At 45.8% G+C, this 17113-nt stretch overlaps 1 protein-coding gene across 1 annotated transcript in view; it reads left to right on the top strand.

Moving 5' to 3' along the window:
* The window catches only part of AXDND1 (axonemal dynein light chain domain containing 1), an 18122-nt gene extending 4032 nt beyond the window's left edge, over window positions 1-14090 (top strand). The window contains exons 7-26 of the mRNA XM_026039826.1: window positions 403-459; window positions 596-704; window positions 1205-1326; window positions 1654-1794; window positions 2223-2327; window positions 2820-2940; window positions 3546-3647; window positions 4186-4352; window positions 5178-5241; window positions 5680-5914; window positions 7591-7804; window positions 8375-8468; window positions 8827-9029; window positions 9730-9823; window positions 10156-10266; window positions 10506-10616; window positions 10786-10914; window positions 11842-11933; window positions 13455-13606; window positions 13984-14090. Coding sequence (XP_025895611.1) covers window positions 403-459; window positions 596-704; window positions 1205-1326; window positions 1654-1794; window positions 2223-2327; window positions 2820-2940; window positions 3546-3647; window positions 4186-4352; window positions 5178-5241; window positions 5680-5914; window positions 7591-7804; window positions 8375-8468; window positions 8827-9029; window positions 9730-9823; window positions 10156-10266; window positions 10506-10616; window positions 10786-10914; window positions 11842-11933; window positions 13455-13606; window positions 13984-14090 — 2530 coding nt within the window. The remainder of the gene's footprint in view (window positions 1-402; window positions 460-595; window positions 705-1204; window positions 1327-1653; window positions 1795-2222; window positions 2328-2819; window positions 2941-3545; window positions 3648-4185; window positions 4353-5177; window positions 5242-5679; window positions 5915-7590; window positions 7805-8374; window positions 8469-8826; window positions 9030-9729; window positions 9824-10155; window positions 10267-10505; window positions 10617-10785; window positions 10915-11841; window positions 11934-13454; window positions 13607-13983) is intronic.
* Window positions 14091-17113: the final 3023 nt, after the last annotated feature.

Here is a 17113-nt window from a genome sequence, read left to right as displayed (position 1 = left end):
CTCTATATACTCTATATACTCTATATACTCTATATACTCTATATACTCTATATACTCTATATACTCTATATACTCTATATACTCTATATACTCTAACTAATTTTCAAGATGTGTCTTTTACTGGTTGGACCTGAAATCAGAAGCTGAGATTTGCTTTGGATATTGACACTGCTAATTACTTCTAAACCCTGTGGTCGGTTTCAGCCAAGTATGGTGGAAGACRGAGAGGTCTTGAGGAGAGAACACAATTCCTACACAATTTCCTCTAAAGGACCACCCAGCCTGCCCCTCTGCCTCTCCCACCACRCTCAGCCTTGTGCAGTCTCAACAAAGATTTACTCACCTAGCACTGGGCAGGGGGGTTGAATTGTAATCCAGATTTAACGTTTGTCTTTGTTTCAGTAAATACACCACTCTGCTCGAAGACCGTGAAAAGACACTACGACTATTCCCATCCCTGTAAGTGCTGCCACCTTGTCTGAAGTTGCTGTGTGGGGTGGGGAGGGGGCGGGGGGAAGTGTTGATTCCATTTCTTGGTAAAATAACAAAACATCRTATACAGAATAATGATGCATCTCTGTCATCTGGGTCACAGGAAACCTTCCGGGAGGTTAGAAGTTGTCCAGCTGATGGAAGCCATGGACAGCATGTTGGAAAAAGCTGGAGTGGACAACAAGTTAATTGGAATATCAGGACCTTCACAGGTGGATAACTCGCTAGTATCCAGAAAAGCTAATTCCTGTTTTCCCCAATGTTTATCCTTCCTGGGTTTAAAATACCTCCCATCAGTTTCTACCTAAGCCAACTGCCTGGAGACCTTGCACTAACTGTGGGTTTCCATTCCTGAGCTGTTGTTGGTCTTGGTCTGACTGTGACAAACATTTAGCTCCCTGGTGCAGGCGTTCCTCTCCTGGCACAAAAAAAAAACAGAACGGAAAGTGTTCAACATTACCGCATTCAGTTTAGCAGAAAAGCTCCTGTGTCCTCTGACAGGAGAATAGTCAGTGTAGAGCACTTTTACAGATGAAGCAGTAAATCCATTTAGGATGGCTTTTCCCCTTCCTCTTTCTGTCTTTAGTAGCGTGGTTTTGTTTGCTTTCCCTCAAAGGAGAACCCGTCTCAGATGTAAGAAAAGTCTTTGCTGATTGTGGTTGTTCTAGGAGTAAGCTTTCCAGGCTGTGACTTTTCTCACGTGTTTTGCCAGCTGCACAATGTGCTGGAGCTGATGAAGGCAGAGCAGAACATTTACAACATAGTTTTCCATGAGCTGATTCGGCAGGTCAGCGTGGACTGCGTGGAGAGAGGACAGCTGCTCTCCAAGCTCAGGTTGTACTTAACCAAGTGCCCCGAGTCCCTTCTGGATTCACGGCCATATCCTCTCACAGAATGTGACACTGAAGGGACATGTTTCATGTGCTCAATAACTGGAGCTTCCTTCGGTGCCAGGATTCCTGTGCTCTTCTCCCCTGTGCACACTCAGACTTATTGTAGCAGCTAGGTTGTGGTGSAGTGTTCAAAATCCCAAGTGCAACTGGTCAAAAGATGATCTACTAGAGAGCTTTGCACAATGAAAAGAAGGGGTTTTCAGGTAGGATGAGAGAGCTGTGCCCTCAGAGCTGGTCTAACTTCCTGTTTTACATTCTTTCATTGCAGGCAGAGGTATGTGAGTCTCCTGGAGCGGATTCCTCATCACATGAAGACTCTCTACAGAGAAATGATGGCTCAGCGCTTGCTTGACAGACATATTACAGAGGAGTTGTTCTATTTCAAGGAGTCTGTTGCACAGCTGACCAGGTCTGAAGGTTGCCTGCTGCTAAGAAATTATCTCAGTGCAGTGGATTTAGCMCATTGATTTGTTCAGTTTTCTCATATGCATCCCCTAGGAGTAGGAAATGAGAGTTAGTTTTATAGTTTGAGCCAGACCTGCAGGAACCATACCAGAGCCTCCTCACACTTTATGCTGTGTCCTCGCGCTGCAAGCTATGCAGTATAGGAGCACGGAGTGACAGCGAGGTCTCCTCCTTGCCTTAGCACCATGTGCATAAGCTGGAGCAATGCCCATACGTAGAAAGAGGAGTCTTAAAGATGCCTTTCCCCTTACAGGGAGATGCTTGTGTTTGGGGAAGGGAGCCCTGCATGACAGCAGGTTTGCCCTGCATGACAGGTTTAGGTGATGTTTAGGTTGTGCTAAACTGCATTCAGACTGTTCCCTGCTGTTCCAGAGAGTTGTATGAGTTACGAGAGCATGACCGCAGGGTGACCAGAGAAGCAGAACAAGCTCAACAGGAGCTCACTGAAGCTGTGCGGGAGGCTGAGATGAACGCAAAGTGAGTGGCTCTCAAAGTTCAGGTTGCTGAAGTGTGCTGGTATTGCTCTTTTGGAACTGTCCAGAAGGAGAGACAAGGGCTGATTGCCTTCTGAGGATGACAGTTAGTGTGGCGCATGCAGTTATTTGGCCGTTTATCCTAAATTCTTGTGCRCACCTTGACATAGTTCAGCAATGGAGGATTTAGGTGGTTGGTATCAGAGCTGTGTTGAGGCGCTGGTGACTTACATAGCTCTTGTGTCATTAAGATAACAGTTAGTCCAAGCCTAGCAGAAATTTGTATCCCTGCCAATTGGAAACTCGCAGTGGGAGTATCAACAAAAAGGTGTTGTAGCGGGTTCGGGGAGAAAGAACTGAGTTCATAGGCTGGTGGTGAGGGGTGGCTGAGGGACAGGAAGTGTCCAAGGAATGCTTTGGGAATTGAGGAAAGACRGTAAACCTTGCTAAGGAGAAAGGGGTGTGCACATATTCCATTGTCTTTCCCTTCTTGCAGCCTTGTGGAAGAGTATAGGGAGTTATATGAGTTACAGAGAACCAGACTGGAAGAGCAGATTCTCTTGCTAAGCCAAGAGAGAGACATTTGGAGCTCAGCTGCCTATGACCTGGCACTGAAGGTRGGTGCAGAAGATCGGCCATATACTGCAAGACATATTGCCATAACCAGCAAATCCAAGGGAAGATTTCATCTTCCTTTTATTTAATGTTCCCGGGTACTAACATATCTTATTCCTCCCATGAAATCTTTCTGAACTTTGCATTTCACATTTCCATTTGCATGGAAACAAATTGATTCACACGGCATCTTTTTGGCATGGGTTTTCAGGTCCTGTGTGAAAGGACATCTGTGAAATGCGTATTTCTGTTCAGAAATAATTTGACTAAAAAGTTTAGAGTACTCTAGCCAGGTTCCTTAGGCATCCTCACAAATTAACATGAGTTAACGCTGTCCTTTACTGTTTGGGTGTCCCCGTCTACTTATTCTCTTCAAGTTGAAAATTTGGTACCCGAACTTTGGGGGCTTCCTGGGAGATAAGTATATTTGCAAGGAAAGGGAACTTGGCTGCTTGAACTCCATTTCACTGGTAATAAAGCTGCTGTGTTACTGCTGTGTTACTATCAGGAGCTGTGTTAATAAAGCTGCTGTGTTACTATCAGGAGTTGCATCGTCCTGCAGTGCCCTTCCTCTCCCAACAGGATAAATAATAAATGTTTCTTTCAGGTGATAGACAGAAACCAGCTCATACTGGCTCGCAAGCTCTACGTCAGTGAAAAAACGCTGTTCAAAGTCCTCAAGCATTTCATAGTCCTCTTGGCATCACAGGTAGGAACTTGTCTGCAGTGGTTAACTGCTCCAAGCGCTCACACRTGCATGAAGGTTTATGGAACTGCTTACCTCTCAACAAAGTGTTCAGTACTCTGGATATGGCCTGAGCTTACAAATGTTGGTCTAGCTTCAAATGAACATTAAGATTTGAATTAATCTGTTTTTCTCTTTCTCTTTCCTTCATGCTYTATATTCCTTTTTTCCCCCTCTTTCATTTTCCCTGTTCCTTATCCACTAAACCAGAACAGATCAATACTGGTGTAATGTTGTGTGTGGCTGTGTGGTCTCTGCATTTCAAATAGAAAGCAAAGTGTCAGGCACCTGGTTTTTGGCATCCTGCGGAAGGGTCAGGCATCCTTGAGTCCTGCCCAAGGGTTTGTGAGGGCTGTGCATGGAATTACAAAAACTTCTCAGCTTTCACATCTGACTTATGTATGTCTCAAAGCAGCTTGGGCAAATGGGAAGTTCCTTCAACTTGGATCGAACGGGTCACAGCAACATTTCCTTTTCCCGTTCCCCTGCCTGGTGCCTGCAGGACGCAAGAGACCTTGCTGATCTGCAGGAGGAGACAGAGCAGTTCAGGCTAATGCTGGGCTGCATCGGAGCAGAAATAGACTCCTGTGAGGAATCTGTCAAGGAAAAACTGCRTGTCACCCGCCAAGGCCTTGCTAGGTGGCTTCAGTACTTCCAGGAAGATATTMTGTGAGTGGCACAGTGGGACTGGGTGGCAGCAACCACTTCCCTGCACCTTTGCTCTGCTTTGCAGCAGGTTGCCCTGCTCCAGTGCAAAGGCTGTCCTGCCTTAGTGCCTCCAAGGAGTAGGTGATCTGATGTGGTCCACGATTTGCACATCACCCACTGCTCYGCTTCTGGATGCATTCTCATAATCAGGTCCCTAACAGATATTGGTGCCTCCAAAATGAGGCTGTGGAAGGTGATGGGTTRTGAATTGGATGGGGAGTTTGCTGCTGACTCCAGGGAAGAGAGGCTTTTACCCTGTTTGAATCAGAGCTTCCTTTCTGCGCTCTGTGTTTTCCTGCAATTGTCATGACAGAATTTTTCTGTTTAGTTTGGTTAATTTTAACCTGAATGCACATGTATTAATGCTTCTAATAGAGCATAATGGACAAAAYGAGACATTAAGAGTCTTGAGACTTCACACTCATGGTCTCTTTGTATACTAACATAGTTRCACTTTGCACACTTTTTGTTCGTACATTGCCATATGTTAAATGCAGTAAAACATAACTGCAAGCATGTTTGACATTTTATTCATGGRCTTAATGATTCAATTTTCAGCATGCTCTTTTCTGCTGAAAATAGTATATTTTCTTAACTGGTGCCCCGTGCTTTTGTAATGTTGAATGAAAACACAAAAATTCCTGCCTGGGTAGAGTCTTGTCTCTTTCAAGTTGCAACTTGTATCACAAACTCCATATATATAAAATATATCTTGACTTTTGACTTCACATCAGCTCCTGGGGGATTCTTTCCTCATCTCTTATTGTTTTCTTCTCTCTGCTTTAGTTCCTCTCCAGTGAAGGTAGAGCTATTGGATGAAATGCTGCAAGATATCAGGAACTTAGAAAATGTAAGATTTTGGGGGTGGGTGGTATTACTGAATGATATCTGCTCAGCAAATTACCACTTGTCAGCTGACCTGGGTGTCTGAGCCCRTCACAAATGTGAGAAGAAACATAGCAGCTTAATGTTTGGTTTTTTGTTCTGAAGCTTAAACTAGGAGTCTGCACGTGRAAAAAATATAATGAACAGTTATCACAGCTCAGCTGAAGCATTAAACTTATTCATTTGAGCACAGCTCTGGTGACTGATAAATGATATTAACCTGTAGAAACGCTCAAAATTGTTATCCTCTCAGAGTAGGTTTTCAGTTTGTCATTTGCTTAGACTGTGACATCTCTGTGCTTGTGGATCCCTGTACTTCTTACCCATTTCYGTTGCCCGTCTACTGCAGCTAAGAGTTGACCCAGCTCTTGGGGGCACGGTGACYTTGCTGCTTCTCTTCCAGCTCTTAAACAAAAGCCTGCAGGAGTACGAAGGGGAGGCGTACCTAACAAAAATGGAAAGCCTGCAGAACGTTTCCRGTCTGCAGGAACGCTGGACAGAGCGAGGACACAAGGTGCTGAATCGCCACCGGGACTTCAGCGGAGCGTTGCCTCCAGAGCATGCTGCCATGGAAGAAATAAACCACAAAGCACACGCGCTCTGCCAACAATATCAAATAAGGATAAGTGGGGATAACGGTAAGAAATGACCGATTCTGCAGTTCAGGTATTCCAGGAAAGTGCCCAATAAAGAAGCAGTTGGTGTAATCTCTTTTGACTTTTTCCATAAAGCCCAAGTCTGATCCTCAGATATGTGCTGGGAATGGAGAGAGTTCCAGGGATCTGCTCTGAAGAAATTTGGCTCACAATCATGCATGGAAAGTGCATCTGAAATCTGAAATGCAGTATAGTGCAATCAAAGAGCACTGCAGTACAGATGTGGTGCAAGGAATTTGTGTGTCGCATTCAGAAGGAGTTGGTACAGCCTGTGATTATGTAGCTAGTCTGTGAAAAAGAAAAAATAAATGTAAAATGAAAGAATAGAGATCTAGGTTTGAAAATCTAAAGTTGCTTTGGAGATCATTAACCAGAAAATACTGTCTCAGAATAGAATTCTTTTATTACCATGTTGTGGCTACACGTTTATCTTCATCTAGATACATGTTTTATCATGATAATTCAGTAAATGAGTGTTTTCATTGCTGATGTAAATTTATCTTGTTCTGTATAAGATAACAAACACTTGCTGGGTAATTTGCAACTAACCTTTCTGACCTTTGCCTGTAAAGGCCTTGATGCATTTCTGACTTCAGAATTGTTTTATCRCTGATGTTTTCTAATCATCTTATTTCCTTTTAGCAGACTAAAGCTAAAGTTAGTGTGTATTGGCTAGAACTGTTACTCGTGTTTACTGAGTTTTTTCTCATGCTGTCACTTTATTCTTTCACTCAAGGTTATCTTGTGCTTTTTTTTTTTTAATATTGTCTTATACTGGGTTTTATATTTAAGCTCACTGAAAGAGCTAAGATGGATTAAGTCTGTCCGATRTATGGGACTGCCAAAGGAAATAAACAGTTGTAGGAGAACTCATTAGAAAATGAGAGAAAGAGGGAGAAATGGGGACATGACTAGCCGGACACCAGTACTCCAAATATAGCCACAGCTTGCCAGAAATCTTGCTGTCTCATGGTGGTCAATCAAAGGGCTAAGCAGTACAGCACAGGCATCTTATCCTACAGCACCTCAAGCAGTAAAGTCTAGAAAAAGGGATCTTAGCTTTTATGGACAAGAGCTTTGGACCTTGGACCACCATGAAAGTATTCTCTTGATGCACCCAGGGTTGTGTATTTTGGACTGCATGGACTCATTGGTGTGTTGTAATTTAACTACCCTGCCTCTCAGTAGGAAAGGGAGATACTGCTCTTCTGAGCTTCCAGCTATGATTAAAAGCTTGTGAAAATTAAAGACGGAGGGTGGCATCCTCCCCTTCTTTCCAGTGAACAGATAATTTCTGCCTTTGTGCAGGCACTTTGCAAGTCTGAGTGAACTGCATCACCTTGGGCTAAGAGTCTTTTAAGGATGGTGTTGTGACTGCCAAGGCTTTTTTCTTTAAAGAGATTTRTATTAAGCTATTACATCCCTTTATGCAACCAAACAGCCAAATCTGCCAAGGCAAGAGGGAAAGTCAAGGCTTTTAATCAAGCCCATTTCAGCTTACTTTAAATTTGGTGCATGTTAAATAGTTCATTCTCAGCGTAAATCTAGATGGTTTCCACATAGGCTGTTCCTTCTTCTTGGGATATTATTTTTGAACTGAGCTTGTTTTTGTTGGCTGCAGGAATGTAATTAAAGGTTCCTATTTTCTTCCCCTCCAGGCACAGCTAAATTTTTGACAGGCTTGGTGAGAAGCATGGAAGATTGGTTGGACAGGGCACAGAAGCTGAGGCAAGGTCAAGGCATGCGTGAATCAGACCTGCAGACCTTCCGTCACCTGCTTCCCATGTGGCTGGCCCAAGTGGACACAGCCACGAGCTTTGTGGGTTCCATCCGGGCGCATGAGGATGAGCGTGACAAGAAATTGTGTCTCCCGTAAGGACAAAGTGGTTTGTTGTGTCCTTGGCACTGCAAGCTATGTGCAGAAGAAAGGCAAAATGCTCTTCTGTGGGGAACCCAGGAGAGGAAGCTGGGATGCAAATGGGAAATGGGATCAGTTGAGCTGTTAAAATGATCCACGGCTATCTTTCGCGTGGTTTGATTTAGTAATGTCCGTGGAAACAGTTGCTGGCTATAATGCTGCTCCTGGATCGTCCCTGTCTTCCCCAGAACAGCCACCTGCTTGATGTGAGAAGAGAAAACAAAAGATGTGATTCCCTTGCAGTTAGAATTGCAGGAGTTGGAGTCTAGCTTTTGCTGCTCCCTTGTCTTTGGTAATGCTTTATTTGCAGAGCACATCTGCATAATGTAAACTTGCAGATGACAAGTTCACCTGCAACTATAGCATTAACCAAATTGCCTATTTCATATTCCAATATGTAGCACACAAAATGTGCAGCTCTTCTTGAGCTGGGAAGCAAAAGGTGTCTTTGAGACTAGAACTCCTGTGTTTGGTGCACTGAAGCTYGTTGTTTGCTCATTTGTTTTGCTTTGTACTGTTTTCAGAGTGGTCCCCATAGAAATGTTTAAGATGATTCAGCAATGGATTCTGTCCATGAATAATGAGATTGAGAAGAACATCACGCATCTTAACCGAGAAGTAAGTGCAAGCTTGAAACAGCTAGGGATGTGAGCGCCACATCCAGTATTCACTCTTCCCTCCAATTTTCCTTGGCCCAGAGCACAGCTGGGGGCATCTCTCTCTTCTGCTTTCTCATCTTTGAGGTGAGAATTGCAAMTTGTCTTTTAGCCATAGGAACATTAAAAAAAGACCTCTCTAATAAAGTTGGTTTATCAGAGTGGGAAGGAGAATAGGAGAAAAATATGGTAAATTGAAGTGTTTCCAACTTTAGCTTAATTTACAAATTGAACTAGTTCACACTGAATTGTGTGAAATGTTTGAACGCATGGTAAGACTGCTCATTTATGACTGATGTAATTTGCTTGGTTTTGCACAGGTGACTGAACTGCACAGAAGCCTGACGCTGTGGCTGGCAAATTTGCTGAGGTACATGGTCCCAGACCGTCTGTGCCGTGAGTGTCCCCCGCGACAGGATGCCGAGAAGGAAAAGGAGCTCAGATTTCTGAGCGCTTGTAAGCTGGAACAAGAAGCCGAAGGGCTGGTAGCCAAGATCAGCAGACTCTCCAGTTATATAATCAGGTACTAATGGAGGTTTTTAATTTAATYGAAGTGTTTTCTGTAGGGAAAATGTGATATGGGGAGAAATTCATCACAATAAAGGATCCTGTAAATTTCCAGGAAAGTGTAAGGTGTTGGATGAAAAAGGGAGTTCCAAATYTGGTTTTCCTTAAATCCTCTCCCAGGTCCTAAATGTGTCGCCCTACGTGGAAGAAGCCTGAGGACTTGCTGCCTACATCAGCCTAGCACCTTAGTTCTGTCCTTAGACATGAGGTTACAGACTCAGAGTTAGGACTTCACTCACAAAGAGGTAGCTGAAGTTGGGCACATGGAAAGGGAATGTCTACCCGAGCTCTGCTGTAAAACATACTGGCATCTCTGACTTCAAGGGCTTTGCCCCCTCTGTGAAGGTTAAGGATGATCTCCCGAGTTGGTAAGGGCAGTGTAGGCAGAGAGCCTGCAGGCCAGGACCTTGGAGCAGAGCCTCTGCCTTCCTTAGAAGCAGTGTCCTCTGTGTGTTAGAGCAACACAGGCACAGAGAGGCTGTCTGCAAGGTCACCATGTGGTGGGGTGGAGGTGGGTGACTCCTCTTGAGACTTCCTTGTGCCAAGGTCTGATGACAGCCCATGGGTCTTGCTGAGAACAACAGGAACCTAACTGAAGAGAACAGAGCGTTTTGAGGGTATGGTTGCAGGACTGATGGCTTTTTGCATCTCTGCAGCTGCTGCCAGGAGATTGTCAGCACCATCCTTTGGAAGAAGCAGTCAGAGGATTCAGAAGATGATTTGGAGCTGCAGGAGCTGAATAAGATCAAGGTGAGAGGTGCCTRTATTTCCTGTCCTCCAGATTTGGGGCACACCAGGCTGCATTTGTGAAAGGTAGAAAAAAATATATGTACTGGCTTCATGAAGGAGGAAAACTGTTGCTCCTATGGATTCCCCCAGTGCTCAAAGTTTCCTACTGGCCAGTGACAAATGCCATGTCTGAAAGTTCAAAGAGCTTTTCTCTGTAAGACAGGGATGCAAGGACAGAGATTATTACTTGGAACAGATAAGCACAAAAGGATGAATTTATTTAACCGAACAAATGAACGTGACTAGATATATTTGCTGCTTGCTAATTCTTCTTCTCTGTTATGTCTTCTCAGATTGAGTGTTGTAACTGGATTCAAGCGTGTCATCTCATCCTTTCAGAGATCAAAGGCACTCCAGTCTCCTTTATGAGTTTAGAAGAAATGCAGAAACTCTTCAGGTCAGAGGTATATAATACTGCAATTATATGCAATACTGCATTTGCAATTCTGGGTTGAACTGGTTTGAATGAAGGCTAGTTTCAAAAATTTTTCTTAAAGAAGCGCTTATAGTTCAGTTTTTTTTKGGGGGGGGGAGCATGTGGAAGAGCAAGTGAGAGACTGGTTAGCTGGTTGTTAGCCTTTACTTAGTTTATCTGGATGAGCAGAGAGTGTGTTACTAACCAGACCCTTACGATACCTTACAGGTGTTACAACTGAACCTTAAGGAAATTGTCATTTCTCCACCTCAGGAAGGGCTTGAATCTGAGGATGTCAGCACTGATGAGAAACCCATAATGGAGGAAGAAATACTAGAAGTAAGGAGAAAACTGACACTATGCAGGTGACTGCAGTAACTGCAGCATGCTGCTTTCCTGCAGGGCCWCTTTTAGTTGCTGCTCAGTCACATTTCCACAGAAAGCAGGTCGTTACAGCTGCACCCAGCTAGTGTTATTTCTATTTCTTGTTCATTTTATTTCTTGGCAGCAGCCAGGGGTTGGCACTGATTTCCTGACTGAAGGCGATGAAACAACTGAGGACATGATCAGATGTGTAGGACATGACTTGAACATCCACCTGAAGTCTCTAAAGTCAGACATCGTTTCAGTCACAGGGGTAGGCACCTCCACCACATCAGTGATTTAGCTTGTGGCAGAGACCTGGAGCTGGAGTCAGTGTCAGCTGCCTTGGCAGAGTCTTTCAGCAGACCCTGCCAATGCCTACCTCAGACCTTGCTGAGACAGTGTAAGGTGCTGGTGTTCTCTTTGTTTTTTCTCTTATAACTATAAAATATTCATTGGCACAGTTAGCAGTGCCTCAGTAGGTCTGCCTGACCCACACATTACTAGTGCAGTGACATATGTAAGAATATGTCTTTAGAAAAACAAATCCCTGGGAATGACAATTAACCCTCCAAAGCTTAGAATAGGAGCCCTTTAACAGTTACATTTCCACAAAAATCGTGGTTACTTGCTTCAGACCAAGCACAGTAAGTTCTTGTGCCTTGTGGGCCCTTTGAGGAGTTGTATCTTTCTGTTCTCTGAACCAGCTCCTGATCTGGCTGCAGCCTCCAAAGCCCAGTGAATGCACTGGCAGTGCAGTACTATTAGCCAGTGAAACATTAATGTCTGAAGCAGAAAAACATATAACTCTATTTTTAATGCCAAGATATAAGCTGATCTAATCAAAGTTGTAGTGCTTTAACTAGACTTGGTTTTTACATGCTCTGCTGACATTGAGCATTTTTCTGTTGTGGCTGTGCAGCAGCACCAAACCTGGCACACGTTGCGGATGAAATGCACTACCTTCTACACAGAAAGAGTAGTCAAGCATTGGAACRGGCTGCCCAGGAAAGTGATGGAGTCACCGTCCCTGGCGGTGTTCAAGAAACGTGTAGATGCGGCACCTGGGCACATGGTTTAACAGGCAGGGTGGTGCTGGGTTTACAGTTGGACTTGRTAATCTTGAAGGTCTGTTCCAGCCATAATGATTGTAGGATTGATTTCATGTTCGCTTACAGAAGGTTTTGCCCTTCCCAACTAGGGGGAGATGACTGCCACCAAGTCRTCCACCTGCTTTTCTCAGAAAGAGTTTGAAACCCTGGCAATGGTGGAACTTCTGCAAGCACGAATCTTGTGAGTAATGCTCCTGCACTGGAGACGGGAGCAGAGCAGGCTCCCATCCCCAGCACGTGGCTCCGATCTTGCTCTAGGATTGGAGCCGCTCCTTAGGTGYGTGCAGATGCATTGCTCTGTGCAGCAATGGAGATATTCAGGATGTTTTTTTGCAAGGTGTCTTGACTGGTCAGAACCCTTTAGCYCTTGTAGGATGCTCTGGTTGCAGCTGAGTGCCTCCCAGCAACTGGGCAGGCACGTGTGTGATGTTGAGCCTAAGCACGGGAACATTGTGAAGAGGCACCCAGGTGGCTCCTTGCAGAATCCTACAAGGGCTTGTCCTGAACCTACTCCAATGGCTAAATGTGATTCCACATTTTCCAGGTTATCCCTGCCCATTAGCCGGGCTAATAGGTTGAACCATACTCCATATTTATCCTTGTASAATGAAGATCAATACCTCATCCTTTGCTAACGAACACTGAATTTCAAAATGAATTGAACTTGCAGGATTTGCACAGCTGTGCTATGAAATCTGTTTGCTATAAACCTTTTAATAATGCCATTCTCCGAAATATTAATCGGAGAAATCGGGAAATCAGAGGGCTGTGCTGCCATTCAGAGGGACCTGGACAGGCTGCAGAGTTGGACAGAGAGGAACCTCATGAGATTCAGTAAAGACAAGTGCAGGGTCCTGCACCTGGGCAGGAATAACCTCAGACACAAGCACAGATTAAGGGTTGACCTGCTGGAGAGCAGCTCCATGGAGAGGGACCTGGGAGTCCTGGTGAACAACGACTTAACCATGAGGCAGCATGCCCTCGTGGCCAAGAAGGCCAAGGGGATCCTGGCCTGCATCAGGAGGAGTGTGGACAGCAGGTCAAGGGAGGGGATCCTGCCCCTCTACTCAGCTCTGGTGAGGCCGCACCTGGAGTACTGGGTGCAGTTCTGGGCTCCCCAGGACAAGAGGGACGTGGAGCTTCTCGAGAGGGTCCAGAGAAGRGCAACCAGGATGATTAAGGGASTGCAGCATCTCTTATATGAGGAGACACTGAGTGAGTTGGGCCTGTTTAGCTTGGAGAAGAGAAGGCTGAGAGGGGATCTGATGAATATGTATAAGTATGTGTAAGGGAGAATGTAGGGAGGAAGGGGCCAAGCTCTTCTCATTGGTGGCCAGTGACAGGACAAGGGGAAATTGTTGAAAAGCAGGAAGTTCCCTCTCCACATGAGGAGGAACTTCTTTACTGTGAGGGTGACGGAGCACTGGAACAGGCTGCCCAGGGAGGTTGTGGAGTCTCCTTCTCTGGAGGTCTTCAAAACCCACCTGGATGCTGCCCTGTGCCACATGCTGTAGGTGTACCTGCTTGAGCAGGAAGGTTGGACTAGATGATCTGTAGAGGTCCCTTCCAACCTTAAGATTTTTTGAGATTCTGTGATTCTGTGTAAATGTGTTTTATAGAGTCAGTTGTATTTTCTTTTGGGTATCCTGCCAGCAACTGCTTAGATTCAAGCTTCTGCATTATCTTGGCTTCTGCGTTTCAGAGAAACAGAAATCCGTGCTCAAAGAGCAGAGGAGAAATCAGAAGGCCTTGAAGAGAAGCTGGAAGAAGCTCTGGAGAGAATCGAGGAACTGGAGAAAAAGCAGGGGAACGAGCCCAAATCTGCCCCGGAAGTTGCATCTAACCAAGAAGAAGGTCAGGAAAATTAATGGTCTGAGCCCTGTCATGGACGCAGAGAGAAGAAACTTTGAGTAACTTAATTCATCTCCTATTTAGTGCAGGACTATTGTGGAGTTTTGCTGCCAGTGGCAAAACTCAGGGAGGTATTCACCATTCCCCTGGGAGAAGATTTTAGACGGGCATAAAGAGGCGGCAGTAGCCAGTGGAGCTCTGAGAAAGCTCTCCTGTTTGCCACACAGAGCTTGGGCTCAGCGCTGGGCTGGTTCACTTGGGCAGTGTATCCCATCTCCCATATAAAGCAGGGCAAGCATGCCAGTTAATAATGTGATATCTTAGGCCTATTTTCACTCTGTAGTATTTTAATATAGTTTATTTTTCTTTTTTCCTTTCAGAAAAGGCTTCTCCAGAAAAAGTGCCAGAGGCTGTGACCCACTCACCTTCGCCACCCAAAGCTGCTACCTCTGGTCGCCCCAAGAAACCCCGCAAAACCAAACATTGAGTAGCAATGCCCAAAGAAAGCTTCTTAGTGCCCATTTACAGAAGCATCTCACCTCCAAGCCATTGCCTTTACGTCGTCCTCCTCCTCTACTGCAGCATCTCTGTGCCTGCACACAGAGTAGACTCAGCACTCCCTAGAATTGATCTCAGTGTAAATATACAAACTAAATGACTTTGCAGCTTGTCTTCTTGCACTGCTATTGCTACCTCGACTTCATGCTACCCACATCTCTCCTGCCTGTGTTGCACACCTGTGACCTTGCCCTGTGCTTCACTCCTGCTTGTGTTTACCCTTCTGTTGCTCCATCTCAATCTGCCTCACCCCTTAATGAATCTGTCCTTTGCATCTTTCTTTTCATACTGATGTTTTTTCTTCTCTTAGTGCCAGTGTGGCTTGACTGTAAGTCACTTAAGTTGCACCCTCTTGACCAAATTCAGAATCCTGGCTAGATTTCTGATCACTCTAATCTTTTTATTTTCTTTCACTTTTTTTTTATTTAAAAGTTATTGTTTCTTCATGCATATTGGAGAGGAGATGCCTCCTTCGTTCTTCGGTCTTTCCCATGGTCTATATCTGCTGTTGTACAGATTTTACAGAAATTGTACAGATTCCTCTGCMTGAGCTTCCTCATCTTCTGAATGCAGGAAGCAGCCTGAGCCCATGCATGATCTCAAGGGCCCTTCTCAGCTTGTTACCACAGGAGAGCAGCCAGCRTCATGGGATGGTCACGTCTTGGTGATCACTATGTCGGCTGATTCTGCTTCACCCCCTGGATGCATTCAGATGCAGGAGGTGTGTTAAACTCTGTCTTGCTCTGGTTTGAGAGTTGCAGTGTGAGCCCACCCCAGCTCCCCATGTGCAGTATCCCCACGGCCTGCACGGGCCGGACCACGTGCAGAGGCTGCTGCCCTTGCCTTCGGCCTCCCCCAGGTCCCAGCACAAGGCAGCCACGTGGCTTGTAACATGCTGGAAGCCCTACAGCAGCTGCCTAGACTTGGTGTGGTTCTCGCTCTGACCCAGTCCCAGCCGGGAAGAGCAAGCAGGGAAGCTGTCACGAACCCCGTCTGCATTCAGGCAGCCCCTACCAACTCCCTGCGAATAAACTCTGTTTTGGAAACATCGTATGCCAAGAATCCTGGAGTACAYTCTTAAACCATGTTTTTTCTGCTGCGAAGTTTTGAAAGTGATATCTCCTGAAGGTAAAATGACAAATTTCTACCAGCAGTGTGTACTGGAACTAGGTGCATTCTTTTGAGTTGAGGATGCTCTTGGCTATCATTTGTCTTTTATTTATATATATGTGTGCGTGTGATATATATATTATTATATGTATATAAATATAATTGAATACTGCAGAAAAGTTCTACTGCCCAAATTATGGCAGACTTCAGATAGGACTGTAAAAGGGGTGTGTGTCATGCCATGTCTCAGTTGCTTCTCTTGCTCAAACTAAGAGTTATAGCCAGAATCAGCCTTCAAGTAGTGACTATTTGCTCAGTTTCCGAGCTGTTACATTTCCCAGAGCTGTTTTTCCATGACTGGTCACTACTGAAATCTTCTCTGGACTCGGGAGCTGGAATCATATCCCTCCTGCAGTCCTTCATGAGAAGTTGCAGTGAGGGGGTGGAGCTGCGTGTCAAGTGTGCTCAGGATGTTGCACCCACAGCTCAGGTGCTTGTGGGGCCACTTGTAATTTTCCAGGTGGAAATTTTCCACTTTCAGGCTACTTGTAAAGGGGCTGGTTTGACAAATGACCTTGCTGATGCTAAGAAAGGTGCAGCTACTTGGAGAATGTTATGGTAACCTGGAGTATTGGGAACTTGAGGGAGCTGAAGGGCTGATTAAATGCAGAGAACCTGGTGCTGGTGGAAATTAGCTGCTTGTGCCTCCCAGTATGTGCAGTCCCTCTTATGATACAATCGATTTTAAAGGCGTTGGTACCAGCGGTAAGGGTACTAGCTTAGGGGAGTTATTAGCAGCCAAAGAGAGGGGTTAACAAAATAGTGTAAACACAAGAGTGAGAGACTGGCCAGACTGGCATGGTAGGCAGTTAGAGACCCCAAGTGCTCCCTAGCTCAGCCTCTACAGACCATGCTGGCCTATACGCTGGCACCAGAGCACTCCTCTTGAGCAGGGCTTCAGGGCACAGGGAGGTGCTGCAGGTCATGGCCAAGGGCAGGAGCAGAGCAGGTAGCCAGCCTGCCCATGCGGAGCTGGATTCTTCCTCGTCAGCTCCACGGGAGCTGCCTAAGCAGATGCCTTCTCCCTTGAGACATGCAACCCTACCGCRAGCAACCACATCCCAGCTGCTATCCTGGCTCACCACCCAGTGGAAGTGAGCAGCAGCACAGCCTGCTCCATGAGCCAAGCCTTAAAATGTTGCCTTCTTCCTCTTCGCCTCCTAGGTCAGGACTAGAGGCTAAATGCGTTGCATGTGTATGTTAATGTGTATGTGTGTGGTGACTGGCCTCCAGCATCATGGAGGATTCCTCCAGGGACCCCGTGCAGCAGGAAGCTGGAAGGGAACYAGGCTGAGGCACCTCCGCTCTGTCCCATCTCTCCTTCCTATCCCCAGGCGCTCACACTGAAGGAAAAGGCCCTTGAGCAGAGGTCCCTTCTGTACCCCCTGGCGCTGCTGTGTCTTTCTCAGGTCACCCTGCGTGGGATGCACTATGAAAGGAGTGTGTTCCTGCCCGGGCAACGCAACAGTTCCTGGGCACTGTCCCACCACCCAGCTCCCAGACCTCCAAGAGACCAAAGCCTCTGATAAGACATCCCCCGACACGGGCGCAGTCTGTGCCTGCTGCCTTGATCCTGCTGTCAGGTTTTCTACACCTTAATTTCCTGCAGCTCATGTTGGGAGGGGAGTTTAAGGATGCAGGGCTTTTAAATATAACAGAGGCTACTCTGTCCCTCCTACTGGTGTGAGGAAAGGATCAGAGGCAGGAGTCGGGTAGGTCTGGCCAGGAGGAAGGAAGGCTCCCTTCTTCCCTTGACCCCTGCTCATACCCTCTGCCCCTTGT

Source organism: Nothoprocta perdicaria, unplaced genomic scaffold (genome assembly GCF_003342845.1).
Source record: "Nothoprocta perdicaria isolate Ctin4 unplaced genomic scaffold, notPer1 scaffold_243, whole genome shotgun sequence".
In the NCBI taxonomy this organism is placed as follows: Eukaryota; Metazoa; Chordata; class Aves; order Tinamiformes; family Tinamidae; genus Nothoprocta; species Nothoprocta perdicaria.
The sequence above is the reverse complement of the archived record's forward strand: the minus strand, read 5'-3'. Positions and strand labels throughout refer to the sequence as shown.